This window comes from Anomaloglossus baeobatrachus, chromosome 2, assembly GCF_048569485.1.
Source record: "Anomaloglossus baeobatrachus isolate aAnoBae1 chromosome 2, aAnoBae1.hap1, whole genome shotgun sequence".
Taxonomy (NCBI): Eukaryota; Metazoa; Chordata; class Amphibia; order Anura; family Aromobatidae; genus Anomaloglossus; species Anomaloglossus baeobatrachus.
In genome coordinates this window covers 249563527-249577147 of record NC_134354.1, presented here as the reverse complement: position 1 = coordinate 249577147, position 13621 = coordinate 249563527, and the positions used below count along the sequence as shown (strand labels likewise).

Here is a 13621-nt window from a genome sequence, read left to right as displayed (position 1 = left end):
GCTGCAGTGTGTGGCTGGCAGGCTGCAGTGTGTGGCTGCAGTGTGGCTGGCAGGCTGCAGTGTGTGGCTGGCAGGCTGCAGTGTGTGGCTGGCAGGCTGCAGTGTGTGGCTGGCAGGCTGCAGTGTGTGGCTGGCAGGCTGCAGTGTGTGGCTGGCAGGCTGCAGTGTGTGGCTGCAGTGTGGCTGGCAGGCTGCAGTGTGTGGCTGCAGTGTGGCTGGCAGGCTGCAGTGTGTGGCTGCAGTGTGTGGCTGGCAGGCTGCAGTGTGTGGCTGGCAGGCTGCAGTGTGTGGCTGCAGTGTGTGGCTGGCAGGCTGCAGTGTGTGGCTGCAGTGTGTGGCTGGCAGGCTGCAGTGTGTGGCTGGCAGGCTGCAGTGTGTGGCTGGCAGGCTGCAGTGTGTGGCTGGCAGGCTGCAGTGTGTGGCTGCAGTGTGTGGCTGGCAGGCTGCAGTGTGTGGCTGCAGTGTGTGGCTGGCAGGCTGCAGTGTGTGGCTGCAGTGTGTGGCTGGCAGGCTGCAGTGTGTGGCTGCAGTGTGTGGCTGGCAGGCTGCAGTGTGTGGCTGCAGTGTGGCTGGCAGGCTGCAGTGTGTGGCTGGCAGGCTGCAGTGTGTGGCTGGCAGGCTGCAGTGTGTGGCTGGCAGGCTGCAGTGTGTGGCTGGCACATGTGTGGCTGCCTCCATACCCCTGCACTGGCCTACTACCCCCATCATCCAGTGCAGTCCTCCTGCAGAGCCTGAGCTCCGGGCCTAGCATCTCACATCAGTGGTACACAACAAAATGGCTGCAGCCCATCCAGTGATGTTATTCCACCGGGCAGCGTTAGCTGCTCGTACAGGCAGGGTATGTGTGCCCACCGCTGCCCACCCCCGCTGTCTGCCATCTCACCGCTATAACGTTGACAAAGGTGGTCTTCCCGGAGTACTGCAGCCCCACCAGGGTGAGCTCCATCTCCTCCTTCCAGAATAATGCCTTGAACCAGTCCAGTAGCTTGTTAAATAGCGCCAACATGATTGTAGCAGTGCTGAGGGCAGGACACGATCCAGAGCCGGCGGCCGGCCGCAGCTTCGTACGGTGCGGGCAGTGATGGGTGCAGCAGTCCCCGGAGCGTATGGGGGAGGGGCGAGCAGCGATGCCCGGCCCTGCCCCTCCTCCATCACAGACAAAGGAGGCCGAGGGGGCGGGTGGCACCGCCTGCTGCCTGTGTGCAGACGGGAGCGATCCGGCGCTGCCCATACACATCGGATCCAACACTCGACACACCGATCACAGAATCCTCATCTGGCCAAAGAAATCCTGGATCGGCCGATGTGATCTGTGATGCGTTTGGAGCCATTTTTGCCACTAATGGGTCCCAGATTTGGCAAGTGAGAGAAGTGTCCTTGTTGTCCCTGACAACCAGAGTTGCCCTTTTATTTTCCATTACCAAGTGGTGTTCGCCTTTAGCAACAAGGAGTGACGACGATGGACCAAGATTCATTAATGGCTACAAACATCATGTGTACGTTATGGCCCAATATTCGATTTTTCATCCGATGATGCAGCCTATGGGCGGCGTTACACGAGATGATTTATCGTGCGATCGCATGAGCGATCGCACCGGCCCCCGTCGTTTGTGCGTCACGGGCAATTTGTAGCTCGAAGTCATGCACAAAGTCATTTACCCCCGTCACACGTACTTACCTCCCGAATGACCTTGCTGTGGGCGGCGAACATCCTCTTTCTGAAGGGGGAGGGACGTTCGGCGTCACAGCGACGTCACTACGCGGCCGGCCAATAGAAGTGGAGGGGCGGAGATGAGCGGGACGTAACATCCCACCCACCTCCTTCCTTCCGCATTTCCGGCGGCCCCAGGTAAGCTGTGTTCGTCGTTCCCGGGTGTCACACGGAGCGATATGAGCTACCTCGGGAACGACGAACAACCGGCGCGCAGAAGGAGGAACAACTTTAGAAAATAAACGACGTGTCAACGAGCAGCAATAAGGTGAGTATTTTTGCTCGTTTACAGTCGTTCGTAGCTGTCACATGCTACGATATGTCTAATGATGCCGATCCGTGACCCCGACGCATATCGCCCGATATATCGTAGTGTGTGACGTCGCCCTATCAGTTGAAAATCTCCAACATGGCCGACCAGTGTTTTGCACAATTACAAAAGTTCATGTTCAGTCAAAACAAGCCATTGTTATCACCAAAACAGCCGACGATTGTTTATCATGGTGGAATTCAGCCATCCTATTCGAGTTTTATGGCAGTATATGTGACGCACCCATGGGGTCTTGGGGTAGGGTTACTCATCACTGGGCCGGTTTGGGATGTCACAGCGGCGAGGCTCGCCTCTGTGATCCCGCGATGTCAACCAAATGAGGGGGAAAGATGATGGGAGTAGTAGTTATTCGTGATGCTGTAACGGGGTGCCAGGGGTGCCTCTGGCCTTGTAGTCGTGGCCCTTGCAATCAGGCTTACCCCTGGTTCCACCGTCACTATGGGGACAGGAGATGACTTGGTGGGGCAGAGTGTGGTGGTGATGCAGCTGTTATCCGGCGCACAAACACTCTTCAGGCAGGGTTCGATGCAATGAACAAACATTCTTTTATTCTTCACAAAAGTCCCAAACAAAGCAATAAAGGTGATGATACGCTTTCTTAGCTGGGGGAAGCCTGTCCTTGCGTCCCCTCCAGTGGGGATGTGCCTGACTACTCCACTTCGCCCGGCTCCCACTTCTGGCTACCCACAGCCCGGACCCACACCGGACTGCTTCACACTATGAGGTTCCGCCCGCTCCTTTTCTCACCGGCTTCCCTAATTTCCAGCTCCCACACTCTGCCCCGGCCCTGCTGCTCCGCTCCTGTCCCCGAGACGACTGCTCCCTTGATCTAATCTTTTCCTCACACCCTTGCTCTCTCCTCCCCTTGTCTCTGCCGGCTCCTCCTCCCCACTGTGGTGACAGCCGTCCCACCCGGCCACTAGGGGTACTCTAACACAATACACATGCACATACAAATAAAACATTTTTATTAATAACATTTCCGGGTTAACTATGTTCCCTTTTGCAGGGGTCTGCTCACCCACTGCATACCTCCCCTCTTAAAACCCGAGCCTCCCGGCACGGCTCTTACTTAAAACACACAGAAGCACGTAAAGTCTGCAATACCGTCCACAATAGGCGCAGCACCCACACAGAGGGCTCCAGTGTGCCCAGTTCTCCTCCTCTGGACGGCCACCAGTGTGCGCAGCTCTCCTCCTCTGGACGGCCACCAGTGTGCGCAGCACTCCTCCTCTGGACGGCCACCAGTGTGCGCAGCTCTCCTCCTCTGGACGGCCACCAGTGTGCCCAGTTCTCCTCCTCTGGACGGCCACCAGTCCCGCGCCCGGCGGTTTCTGCAGCGCTCCCGGTCCTTCTTTCAACTAGCGCCCGGAGGCTCAACAGCGCTCCCGGTCTTAGATGGGCGCCCGGAGGCTTGGCAACAGCGCTCCCGGTCTTAGATGGGGCGACTGCCCGTACAAACACACAGCAGGGAGCTCGTCCCGTGAAACTTTAAAAGAACTTCTGCCGGCTAAACGGCGCCGGACTTAAACAACAGATCAGCAGTGGTGACTTACTCTGGGGGCCAGGCCCTCTTCCATTCCTCCGCTTGGGCCTGGATGTATGCCCCCAGGGATTGTCCCGGCTGCTGACGGATCCTCTGGAAGGACGCAGGGGCGTAGGGTGGCTCCACAGGCGCAGCTGCTGCAGCTCCTCTCGGTGGTGAAGGTGTCGCTGCCCCTGACAATCTTGCTGGTAACGGCGGCGGTGTCAATGCTGAGACTGGGTAGAGTGGAGACGGGTCCTCGTTTCCCGCTCTTAAACAGACTCCACCCCCAGCCCCACGCATCATCTTGACTCCTCCGCTGAGGTACTTCTTTTTCTTCTTCTTCCATGCCCTGGAGCTGGCGCCTCCCCTCTTTGGGCGGAGTACTCCATGCTTTCTCTTCGGCACCGGCCAGCCCCAGGCTCTTCTTTTGGCGCCAATTTTCCGCGCCTTTTCTTCCCCACAGATAACGGCCTCCTTGCCGCCATCTTGTACCCGGTCCAACGCTACGGGTACTAGGTTCTCTTCCCACCACGGGACTGGAAATCCTGTATCACGGTCCGGATCCTGTGCTTCAGGCACGACCCGATCTCCAGCCTCCTGGGTTCCTGGCAGGGGAATCGCATCCTGCCGACTACGCCACATGTAACGGGGTGCCAGGGGTGCCTCTGGCCTTGTAGTCGTGGCCCTTGCAATCAGGCTTACCCCTGGTTCCACCGTCACTATGGGGACAGGAGATGACTTGGTGGGGCAGAGTGTGGTGGTGATGCAGCTGTTATCCGGCGCACAAACACTCTTCAGGCAGGGTTCGATGCAATGAACAAACATTCTTTTATTCTTCACAAAAGTCCCAAACAAAGCAATAAAGGTGATGATACGCTTTCTTAGCTGGGGGAAGCCTGTCCTTGCGTCCCCTCCAGTGGGGATGTGCCTGACTACTCCACTTCGCCCGGCTCCCACTTCTGGCTACCCACAGCCCGGACCCACACCGGACTGCTTCACACTATGAGGTTCCGCCCGCTCCTTTTCTCACCGGCTTCCCTAATTTCCAGCTCCCACACTCTGCCCCGGCTCTGCTGCTCCGCTCCTGTCCCCGAGACGACTGCTCCCTTGATCTAATCTTTTCCTCACACCCTTGCTCTCTCCTCCCCTTGTCTCTGCCGGCTCCTCCTCCCCACTGTGGTGACAGCCGTCCCACCCGGCCACTAGGGGTACTCTAACACAATACACATGCACATACAAATAAAACATTTTTATTAATAACATTTCCGGGTTAACTATGTTCCCTTTTGCAGGGGTCTGCTCACCCACTGCAATGCCACCTGTGGTGTGTGGCCAGGTATTAGCCGCCGCTGCGGGAGGTCTTCTCTGGGGCGGATGATAACGCAGCTCAGGTGGTACAGCTCTCCACAGGCAGAGCTTAGGCCCCAGGGAGGAGCAGTACACTCTCATGAAGGAGCGCGGGAAGGATCAGACGACACAGCAGGTGCAGCCGATCCCGCATAGTTCGGAGGTCAGAACCGGTGTTTCTTTCAGTGAGTCCTTCCTCCCTGCGCCGTGTTGTGCGAGTCTCTGCTGCTTGAAGCTACGCTGGAACCAGAGTCCTGGGGGTTGTTTTATTCCCCGTCCTGTACAGCAGGCGGCGCGAGTTCGTAGATTGAGTCGCCCTATGGTCATGACTCCTGGTTCTATATGGTGCTGTGCCCTGGGCATTGTGTGTGAGTCAGAAGACTTGAAATCCTTTGCCCGGCGGATTCTGCTGGCGGGACTTGCAGTGCCCACCAGTCTAGGACTCTGCACCCTGAGGTGGGCGCCGGTCCTGAGGGAGCTATCAGCTCTCCCCTCAATGACCGTGTCCTCCTGCATCTCACTTGTTTTCTGTCATGGACTAGACTGCTTGTAAGTGTATGTGTGTGTGTGTGTGTGTGTGTGTGTGTTTGTGTGTCGCCTTGCTCCCCGGTGTTTAGCTCCTCCCCATGTGTTTCTGAACTAGTGAGCAGAGGGTCCACTACATTAGTGATGGCCACCCTCCAATGTCTCTACCCTACCCCAGTCCCAGTGAGAGGGCATCTAACTGTGTGTTTTGGTGGATTGTGCTGGTTTTACTGGCGATGACCTCCTCCGTATCCGAGATGAATACTGCACCTCTGGTGAGGTGCAGTACCCTGTGGCGACTGAAGTCTCAGAGGTGCCACATATGGGCGCCATACTTATATAAGGCAGGGGCTACACGGTGATGATCCACCGGCCATAATGAAAGTGAAGGTATCAGCATCATAGGACCACCTCTGACAACCGAGGTGGGAAACGGAGCAATATTTGGGGTATTCCTGTGCAGTCACAGCCCATATTTACTAAGCGAAAAGTAAAGTAACCACCGTGTGCTTTAAAGCTCCAATCCAACATTTGTTTTTTTTTCCAGCACTGGAGTGGTGCTTTAAGGGTATGTGCGCATGCTGCGTTCTTGGTTTGACAAATCTAAGGCCCGTCATATACTCACCTTTAGGCATCTTTTACGGAAGTATGCAGCTCTGTTCCTGCGGCACCATCTTGTGATCATAACTTCTGATTGGCTGGAAGTCAGAATTTACGTCATAAGGTCTCAAAATATCTCTATGTGAGCCAGAACAAGGCTTCCATAGACTTGTATTGAGTTGGAACCTCCAGTGCATTCCAGTAAACACTGGAACAGCCGGAAAGATCACAAATCACAGGAGATTGACCAGAGCAGCGGTGATCGAAAGTGAAACCGACGGAAGGTGTGTATATGATGGGGCAGGGGACTTAGATCTAAAGCGACACTCCAGCAGGGAAATATAAAAATACTGTAGTGGTGGTTTGTGTTCTGTCTTCTATAGTTAGATACAGCGGGTGTTAAACTCAAGGCCTATAGGCCAAATCTGGCCCGTCAAATCATTTTATGTGGCCTGCAAGCTGGGTTGTCAGTAGTGATGTTAGACCCGGACTGTAAAATTCCAGGTCCGTGGAGTTTCAAACTTACCCGAGTGCCAGACCTAAGCCTGGGATTCTGGGTGTTGATCCGGAAAATCAGGAAATAAAAATAAAGGAAAAATAAAGAAAATTAGAATGAAGCAAGCACTTCATACTGAATTCACTTCCTGGGCCGCTCATTATTGCTAATCCATATTCACTGCTTTCCCCTCCCACTGGCCTCTGTGATTGGTTGCAGTCAGACACGCCCAAGTATGTGTGCCAGCGTCTGTCTGCAACCAATCACAGGTGCTGTCTGTGGGTCAGTATCGTGGTATAAAAATAAATAAAATATTTGGAGTAGGGTCCCCCCATATTATGATGTCGCGGGCAGGGAGGGACGCCGCTGCGCTCGCTAACGCTCAGGTCCGGCGCTGCTGCGATGGCTGCTCGGTGGCTCAAGCGGTGGGCCGGATCCGGGGACTCGAGCAGCGCTCATCACCCATGAGTTTAGTGTGGTTTGGAGGATTTGGTCCGTGACGCCACCCACGGTTTGTGGTGAGGTTGGGGCACCACCGCTGCTGTTGACGGGGATCCCGGGAGCGATGGCAGGGAGCAGCTGGGATGTTTCTCTCCCCTCCGTGGGTAGGGGGGTTGGTGGTCCCGGGGCCCGGTGAGGTGACGGGGAGGCAAGGTTGGCAAGGTGCAGGGTCGCTTGGCTGCGCAGCGTGGTGCCGGACGGCACGGTAGTACTCACTCAGCCACAAATGGATGCAAAGTCTCTGGTAAAACAAACGGCTGGATGGACGGGTCCCGCAGCCGGCTGCTGTGGTTTCTCCTGGACGGTTGGTGGTGGCTGCCTTTCCCTGCACCTTTTGTGTATCTTCGGTCCCGATGGCTTCCCACCGGTAACCCACTCCCCAGCGTGTATATGGGCTGGAGGAGCCCTTTACCCGCAGGCTCTGGCCCTGGGAACTCTAGCTGTGGCGGTAGCTGTATTTCCCTTGTGCTGGTTGGACGGTTGCCTTCAATCGGATCTTGGCTGTTTGGAAACTCCTGGGGTTCCGGTCACTAACGGATTTGATCTGTTTAACGGCGACTCCAAGCCTGGTTAGAGTCCGCAGGCCCTGCCGGTTTGTGCTGGCTTCACTTCGCTCCCCGGTTCGGTACCGGCGGGCCACCGCCCATCCCCGGTCCTACGGTTCCACGTTGATCTGCCTCTCCTGCAGATGGCCACCACCGTCTGCCAACCTTGCTCTCGGTACCCGGGCCACGTACCCGGACACAGTCAGTTTGCTCCTCTCCTGCCACTTCCCTAACTCAGACTCAACTGACTTCCCTTTCCCGCCTCCAGGACTGTGAACTCCTCAGTGGGTGGGGCCAACCGCCTGGCTCCACCACACCTGGTGTGGACATCAGCTCCTGGAGGGGGGCAACAAGGATTTGTGTCTGACTGATGTACCTATCTCGGGGTGGGGGTGTCGTGTTGTAGTCTCTGTGACGACCTGGCTAGTCCAGGGTGCCACAATAATACCCAGCACAGATAAAACCCACAGCTACAGGCTGCAGCCCCCAGCCGTGCATTTATCTTGACTGTGTTTCAAAATAGGAGGAACCGCATGTGGCGCTTTTTTTTAAATTATTTAAATAATTTAACAAACCAGCATGTGGTCCCCCCAATTTTAATACCCAGCCAAGATAAAGGCCGTCAGCTGGGGGCTGGTATTCTCAGGGTGAGACCCAAGCTTATTGTGCCACCCCCCAGCCTAAAAATAGCAGACTGCAGCCGCCCAGAATTGTCTCATCTATTAGATGTGACAGTGACAGAACGTGACCCGTCTCTTCCCGATTGTCCTGGTGCGGTGGGAGTCGGAGTAATAAGGGGTTAATAATCCACAGCTGTCACTAAGCCCTAGATTAGTAATGGGGTCTATGAGACCCCCCATTACTAATCAGTAAGTGAAAGTAAATAAACACAAACACCCAAAAAATCCTTTATTTGAAATAAAATACAAAAAACACCCTCTTTCATCACTTTATTAAACCCCAAAACACCCCTGCAGGTCCAACGTAATCCACACGAGGTCCCACGACGATTGCACCTCTGCTACATATCTGAAATCACAGAGCACGATCATGGAACTTGACCACATGCTGTAACTTCAGGTAGAGACTGAGCTGCGCAATCAGTGGTGATGTCACTCAGGTGATTAGCGGTCACAGCTGGAGGTTCCCATGGTCCTCCACTTGTGACTGCAGGCAACCTGACCTCGGGTGACCTCAGTAACGTCAATGACTTCACCTCAGGTGAGACTTGCAGCTCCTGGCAGAAAACCGTGGGGATTTTTGCCAAGAGATGTAGATTTGGTGCTGAAATTTTTACACCATATTACTGCACCTAAACTATACTTCCTGGCAAAAAAACGTATCACTACTGCATCTTAATGCATGCGGTTGTGATGCATTTTTTTGCCAGGAGATGTAGATTGGGTGCATGAATAGGATGTAAAAATTTAAATCACCAAATCTACATTTCTTGGCCCAAAAATGAAAAAAAAAAAAGTTGACACCATTTCAGTGCAGTTTTGTGCCAGGGGGTACAAATTTGGTGCTGAAATTTTTATATCATATTCATTCACCCAAAATTCACCTCCTGGCAAAAAAAATGCATCAAAACTGCATGCGGTATGATGCTATAGTCTTGCAATTTTTGCCAAAGTGGTGTAGAATGGGTGCAGGAAGATGGTGTAAAAATTTCAGCACCAAATCTACATCTCTTGGCAAAAAAAATGTGGTTTTCTTCCAGGAGATGCGGGTGAGTTCACTGATTTTAATGAGGTCGCCTGAGGTTAGGTTACCTGCAGTCACAGGTGGAGGATCCAGCTATGACCACAACTAACCAGAGTGATGTCACCGCTCATCGCTGCAGCTTATTCATTCTCTGTCTGGAGCTCTCAGTGGGCAGTCATGTGTTCCATGATTGTGCGCTGTCAGTTCAGATGTAGCAGAGCTGGAATCGTTGTGAAACCTTGTGTGGATTACGTCGGACCTGCAGGGGTGTTTTGGAGGTTAATAAAGTGGTGAAAGAGGGTTTTTTATATATATATATATATATATATATATATATATATATATATATATTTTATTCCAAATAAAGGACTTTTTGGTTGTTTGTGTTTATTTGCTTTGGCTTACAGATTAGTAATGGGGGGTGTCATAGACCCTCCCCATTACTAATCTAGGGCTTAGTTACAGCTGTGGGCTATTAACCCCTTATTACCCTGATTGCTCTTCCCGATAGCCCTGGTGCCGAGGCAGAGTAAATTGCTGGGATTGTGGCATCTAATGGATGCGACAATCCTGGGCAGCTGCAGGTTGCTAGTTTTAGGCTGCAGGGCCGCCCAATAAGCATTGGTCTCCCCAGCCTGAGAATATCAGCCCAAAGCGGTCAGGCTTTATCTTGGCTGGGTATCAAAATTGAGGGGGGGGGGGGGAATCACACATCATTTTTTAAAATTACTTATAAAAGAATTAAGAAAAGAAAAAAAATCTGCATGGGGTCCCTCTTATTTTGATACACAGCCATGATAAGCACACGGCTGGGCACTGCAGCCTGTAGCTGTATGCTTTTATCTGTGCTGGGTATCATAATATGGAAGGACCCTACGCCAATTTTTATTTATTTTTACTGTACGATATAGAATCGCAGACAGGGTCTTTGATTTGTAGTGTCAGACAAGCTGTCACTCAGGGTGGGAGCGCATCTGACTGCAACCAATCACAGACGCAGGTGGGCAGGGAAAGCAGTGCATATGCATGAATGATAATGCACGGCTCTGGCCTTGAAGCAGTGTACAGCCGCGATGGAACCTCGGTAAGTACAGCGCGCTTGCTCCCATCTCACTATACCCTCTACCAACATTTTTAATTGCTGGATTCTGTTCCCCATAGACTTATTTGGAGACCTGCATCCTACCTGGAACTGCATTTGAAAAACCAGATTACAAGACCCCGCCATTCCCGGTTATCTGCGAGTCCACCCATCACTAGTTGTCAGTAAAACCTAGGTGATTTTCTCTGACGTCCACAGGTTTCGGCAGAAAAAAGTACCATCCATTATTTTTAAAAATGTTTATGCTAAAGAATGTGCTATGCGCAGTACAAACAGTAGATGCTACAATGTATGGGCTCCTGTAGGTGTGATATCATTTCCGTCACGTGTTGTCGGCGTCACTTCCAGTCCGGAGCGCAGTGCGTCATTCGACAAAGTGGCTGGTACTCTGAAGAGATGTAACGCGCTCTCCCTATCTTCAATCCTCGTTCACTTTATCAAGGAGAAGCTACAGGTGAAAAATGGCAAAGGGGGTGGGATTTGAGGGTCTATGCTATTGTGGGTATGCCTGTGATGGTGGTTAGGGGGGTCTATAGTGCCAGGGGGGATGCCTGTGGTGGACTTGGGGGAATTATAATACAATTTGATCCTTTTGGTGGGATTTGTGGGGTCTATAATGTGGGTGAACTGATGGGACCTGTGGTGGGTTTTGGAGTGGGATTTTAAGGGTCTATAATGCTGTGGGGATACCTGTGTTGGGATTTAGGGGTGAGGTGCTATACAGTAGGGATAGCTATCATGGGATTTAGGGGGTATACAATGTTGGCAGGACTCCTAGGGTGTGATTTTGAGGGATTGCGATATTGTAGGCATGCCTGTGGTGGGATTTTGTGAGTCTATAAATCTGTCGGTATGCCTGCCATGGAATTTTAATAGTCTATTATGCCTATGGTGGGATTTGGGGTGTGGGCAATGCTGGAGGATCACTGTGATGTGATATTTTGGGGTGTATAATGCTGTCGGTATGCCTGCCATGGAATTTTAATAGTCTATTATGCCTATGGTGGGATTTGGGGTGTGGGCAATGCTGGAGGATCACTGTGATGTGATATTTTGAGGTGTATAATGCTGTAGGTATGCCTGCAGCAGGTCTTGTGGGGTGTACAATGTAGGGGGATGCTTGCAATGAGATCTGGAGGTCTATAATACTAAGTGTACCAATCTAGAAAAACCACAGAGTCCAAGCAATCATATGCAAAACGTGAAAAAGTTTATTTGTACACACTTTAAAACACAATTAAAAAGGAGGAGACTCAAAAAAAGAGTCTCTCCATAATGCAGCATGCATACACCATGGTACCTCAGATATTAGTATATAAAGCATGAACAGGCTAACAAAAACCATTGGTTTGCACTATACATAGTCAAAAATACAATCCTGCAATCATATTTGGTGCAAAATAAAGAAAGCCAGAGTAGCATGAATCAGAGGTGGTGTAACCGCCCACACGCCCCACGCGTTATACCACCATGATGAGTGGCTTCCTCAGGGGTATATTGACATTTACCTGACGTCAGACATAGATACACACAACTTCTGTTAATGCCAGACTACTTACACCTGTGTATGGAGTTGCAAGCCGGGATGCATCTAATTTTGTCAAAGTTTTGAAGCGTTTTTCTGCCAGGAGATGCAGATTTTATTTGAGATCACTGCTATCAGCTGCGGCTTTGTCAGTGTGTCCCAGGATGTTGCAAAGCAGAGATCATCATGGGACCTTTTGGTGTGGATTACGTCGGACCTGCAGACTTGTTTTGGGGGTTAATAAATTGGAGAAAGGGTGTTTTGTTTTTTAAAAAAAAAAAAATTTCCATGTGTTTTGTGTTTCTTTTTACTTACACGATTAGTAATAGGTGGGATTTTTTTCCACAAATCACAGCTGATATTAACCCCTTAGATTACTCTGATTGCCACTGCATCAGAGCAAAAAGGATGAACAGGGTAAGAACCAAGATTGGAGCATCTAATGGATGCAGTAATTCTGGGTGGCTGCAGGCTACTATTTTTAGGCTGCAGAGGGCCCAATAAACATGGGCCTCCCCAGTCTGAGAATACCATTCCCCAGTTGTCTGCTTTATCTTGTCAGGGTATCTAAATTGGAGACCGCACGCCGACTTTTAAAATTATTTAAATAATAATAATAAAAAAAAGCGCCCCATGAGGTTTCTTATATTTCTATACACAGCCAAGATAATGCACACAGCTGGGGGCTGTAGCCCCTAGCTGTCTGTTTTATCTGCACTAGGTATCAAACTACAGGGGGACCCCATGGCATTGTTTCCCTATTTTTTTTAAACACCCCTTTGGTGACCCAGACAGCTATTGTAAGAGCAATCAATCACAGATACCGACATGCCGGCAGTATGACTGCAACCAATCACAGACGCTGTCACAGAGGGTGGGTGAGGAAAGCAGTGAATATGCATGAAATTAAATCAGTGGACCCGCAAGCAGTGTCGCAGATGTGCAGAGAGTCAATAAGTATACTTATCCTGTTTAATCCCTATTTTGCTTCCTTTGACAGCCCCCTAGCCCTTACTAACACTATTTTACAGCATACAAGTTCGGATCCCCATAGACTTATGTGGGCTTTGGGGTCCAGACACAAGCTCAGATTCAAATCCTGTGCCGAACCGGATTTGTTTGTAAGTCCTGCCGGACCCTCCAAACCAGAACATCTTCAGTTTCGCCTATCTCTAGTCGAAACAGAGTTGAGTGGGTAAATGCTCACTTTCAATGGCGTCTGGCACATTGGAGAGGTGTTCTCTACATGGATGAATCCCAGTTTTTACTATACAGGGCAAATGGCAGACTGCGTGTATGGCACCGTGTGGGTGAGTGGTTTGCTGATGTCAGTGTTGTGAATCGAGTGGTCCATGGGAATGCTTATGTTATGGACAATGAACACAGGTGCATTTTATTGATGCCATTTTGAATGCACAGATATACAGTGACGAGATCCTGAGGTACATTGTTGTGACATTCACATTCATTGACGAAAGCTGAAAACATCCCAATTTTTTAATGGCCAGCATACTCCCCATACATGTCACCCTTTGAACAGGTTTGGGATGCTCTGGATTGGCGTATATGACAGTTTGTTTAAATTCCTGCCAATATCCAGCAACTTCGCACAGCCATTGAAGAGGAGTGGACCACATTCCACAGGCCACAATTAATAATCTGATTATTTTTATGCAAAGATGATGTGTTGCACTGAGGTAAATGGT

The 13621-nt window shown here is 51.2% G+C and overlaps 1 protein-coding gene across 1 annotated transcript in view; it reads right to left on the bottom strand.

Moving 5' to 3' along the window:
- LOC142289779 (ADP-ribosylation factor-like protein 8A) overlaps nucleotides 1–1128 on the bottom strand; it is a 38606-nt gene extending 37478 nt beyond the window's left edge. The window contains exon 1 of the mRNA XM_075333709.1: nucleotides 884–1128. Coding sequence (XP_075189824.1) covers nucleotides 884–1006 — 123 coding nt within the window. The 5' untranslated portion in view covers nucleotides 1007–1128. The remainder of the gene's footprint in view (nucleotides 1–883) is intronic.
- Between the last annotated feature and the right edge of the window lie 12493 nt (nucleotides 1129–13621).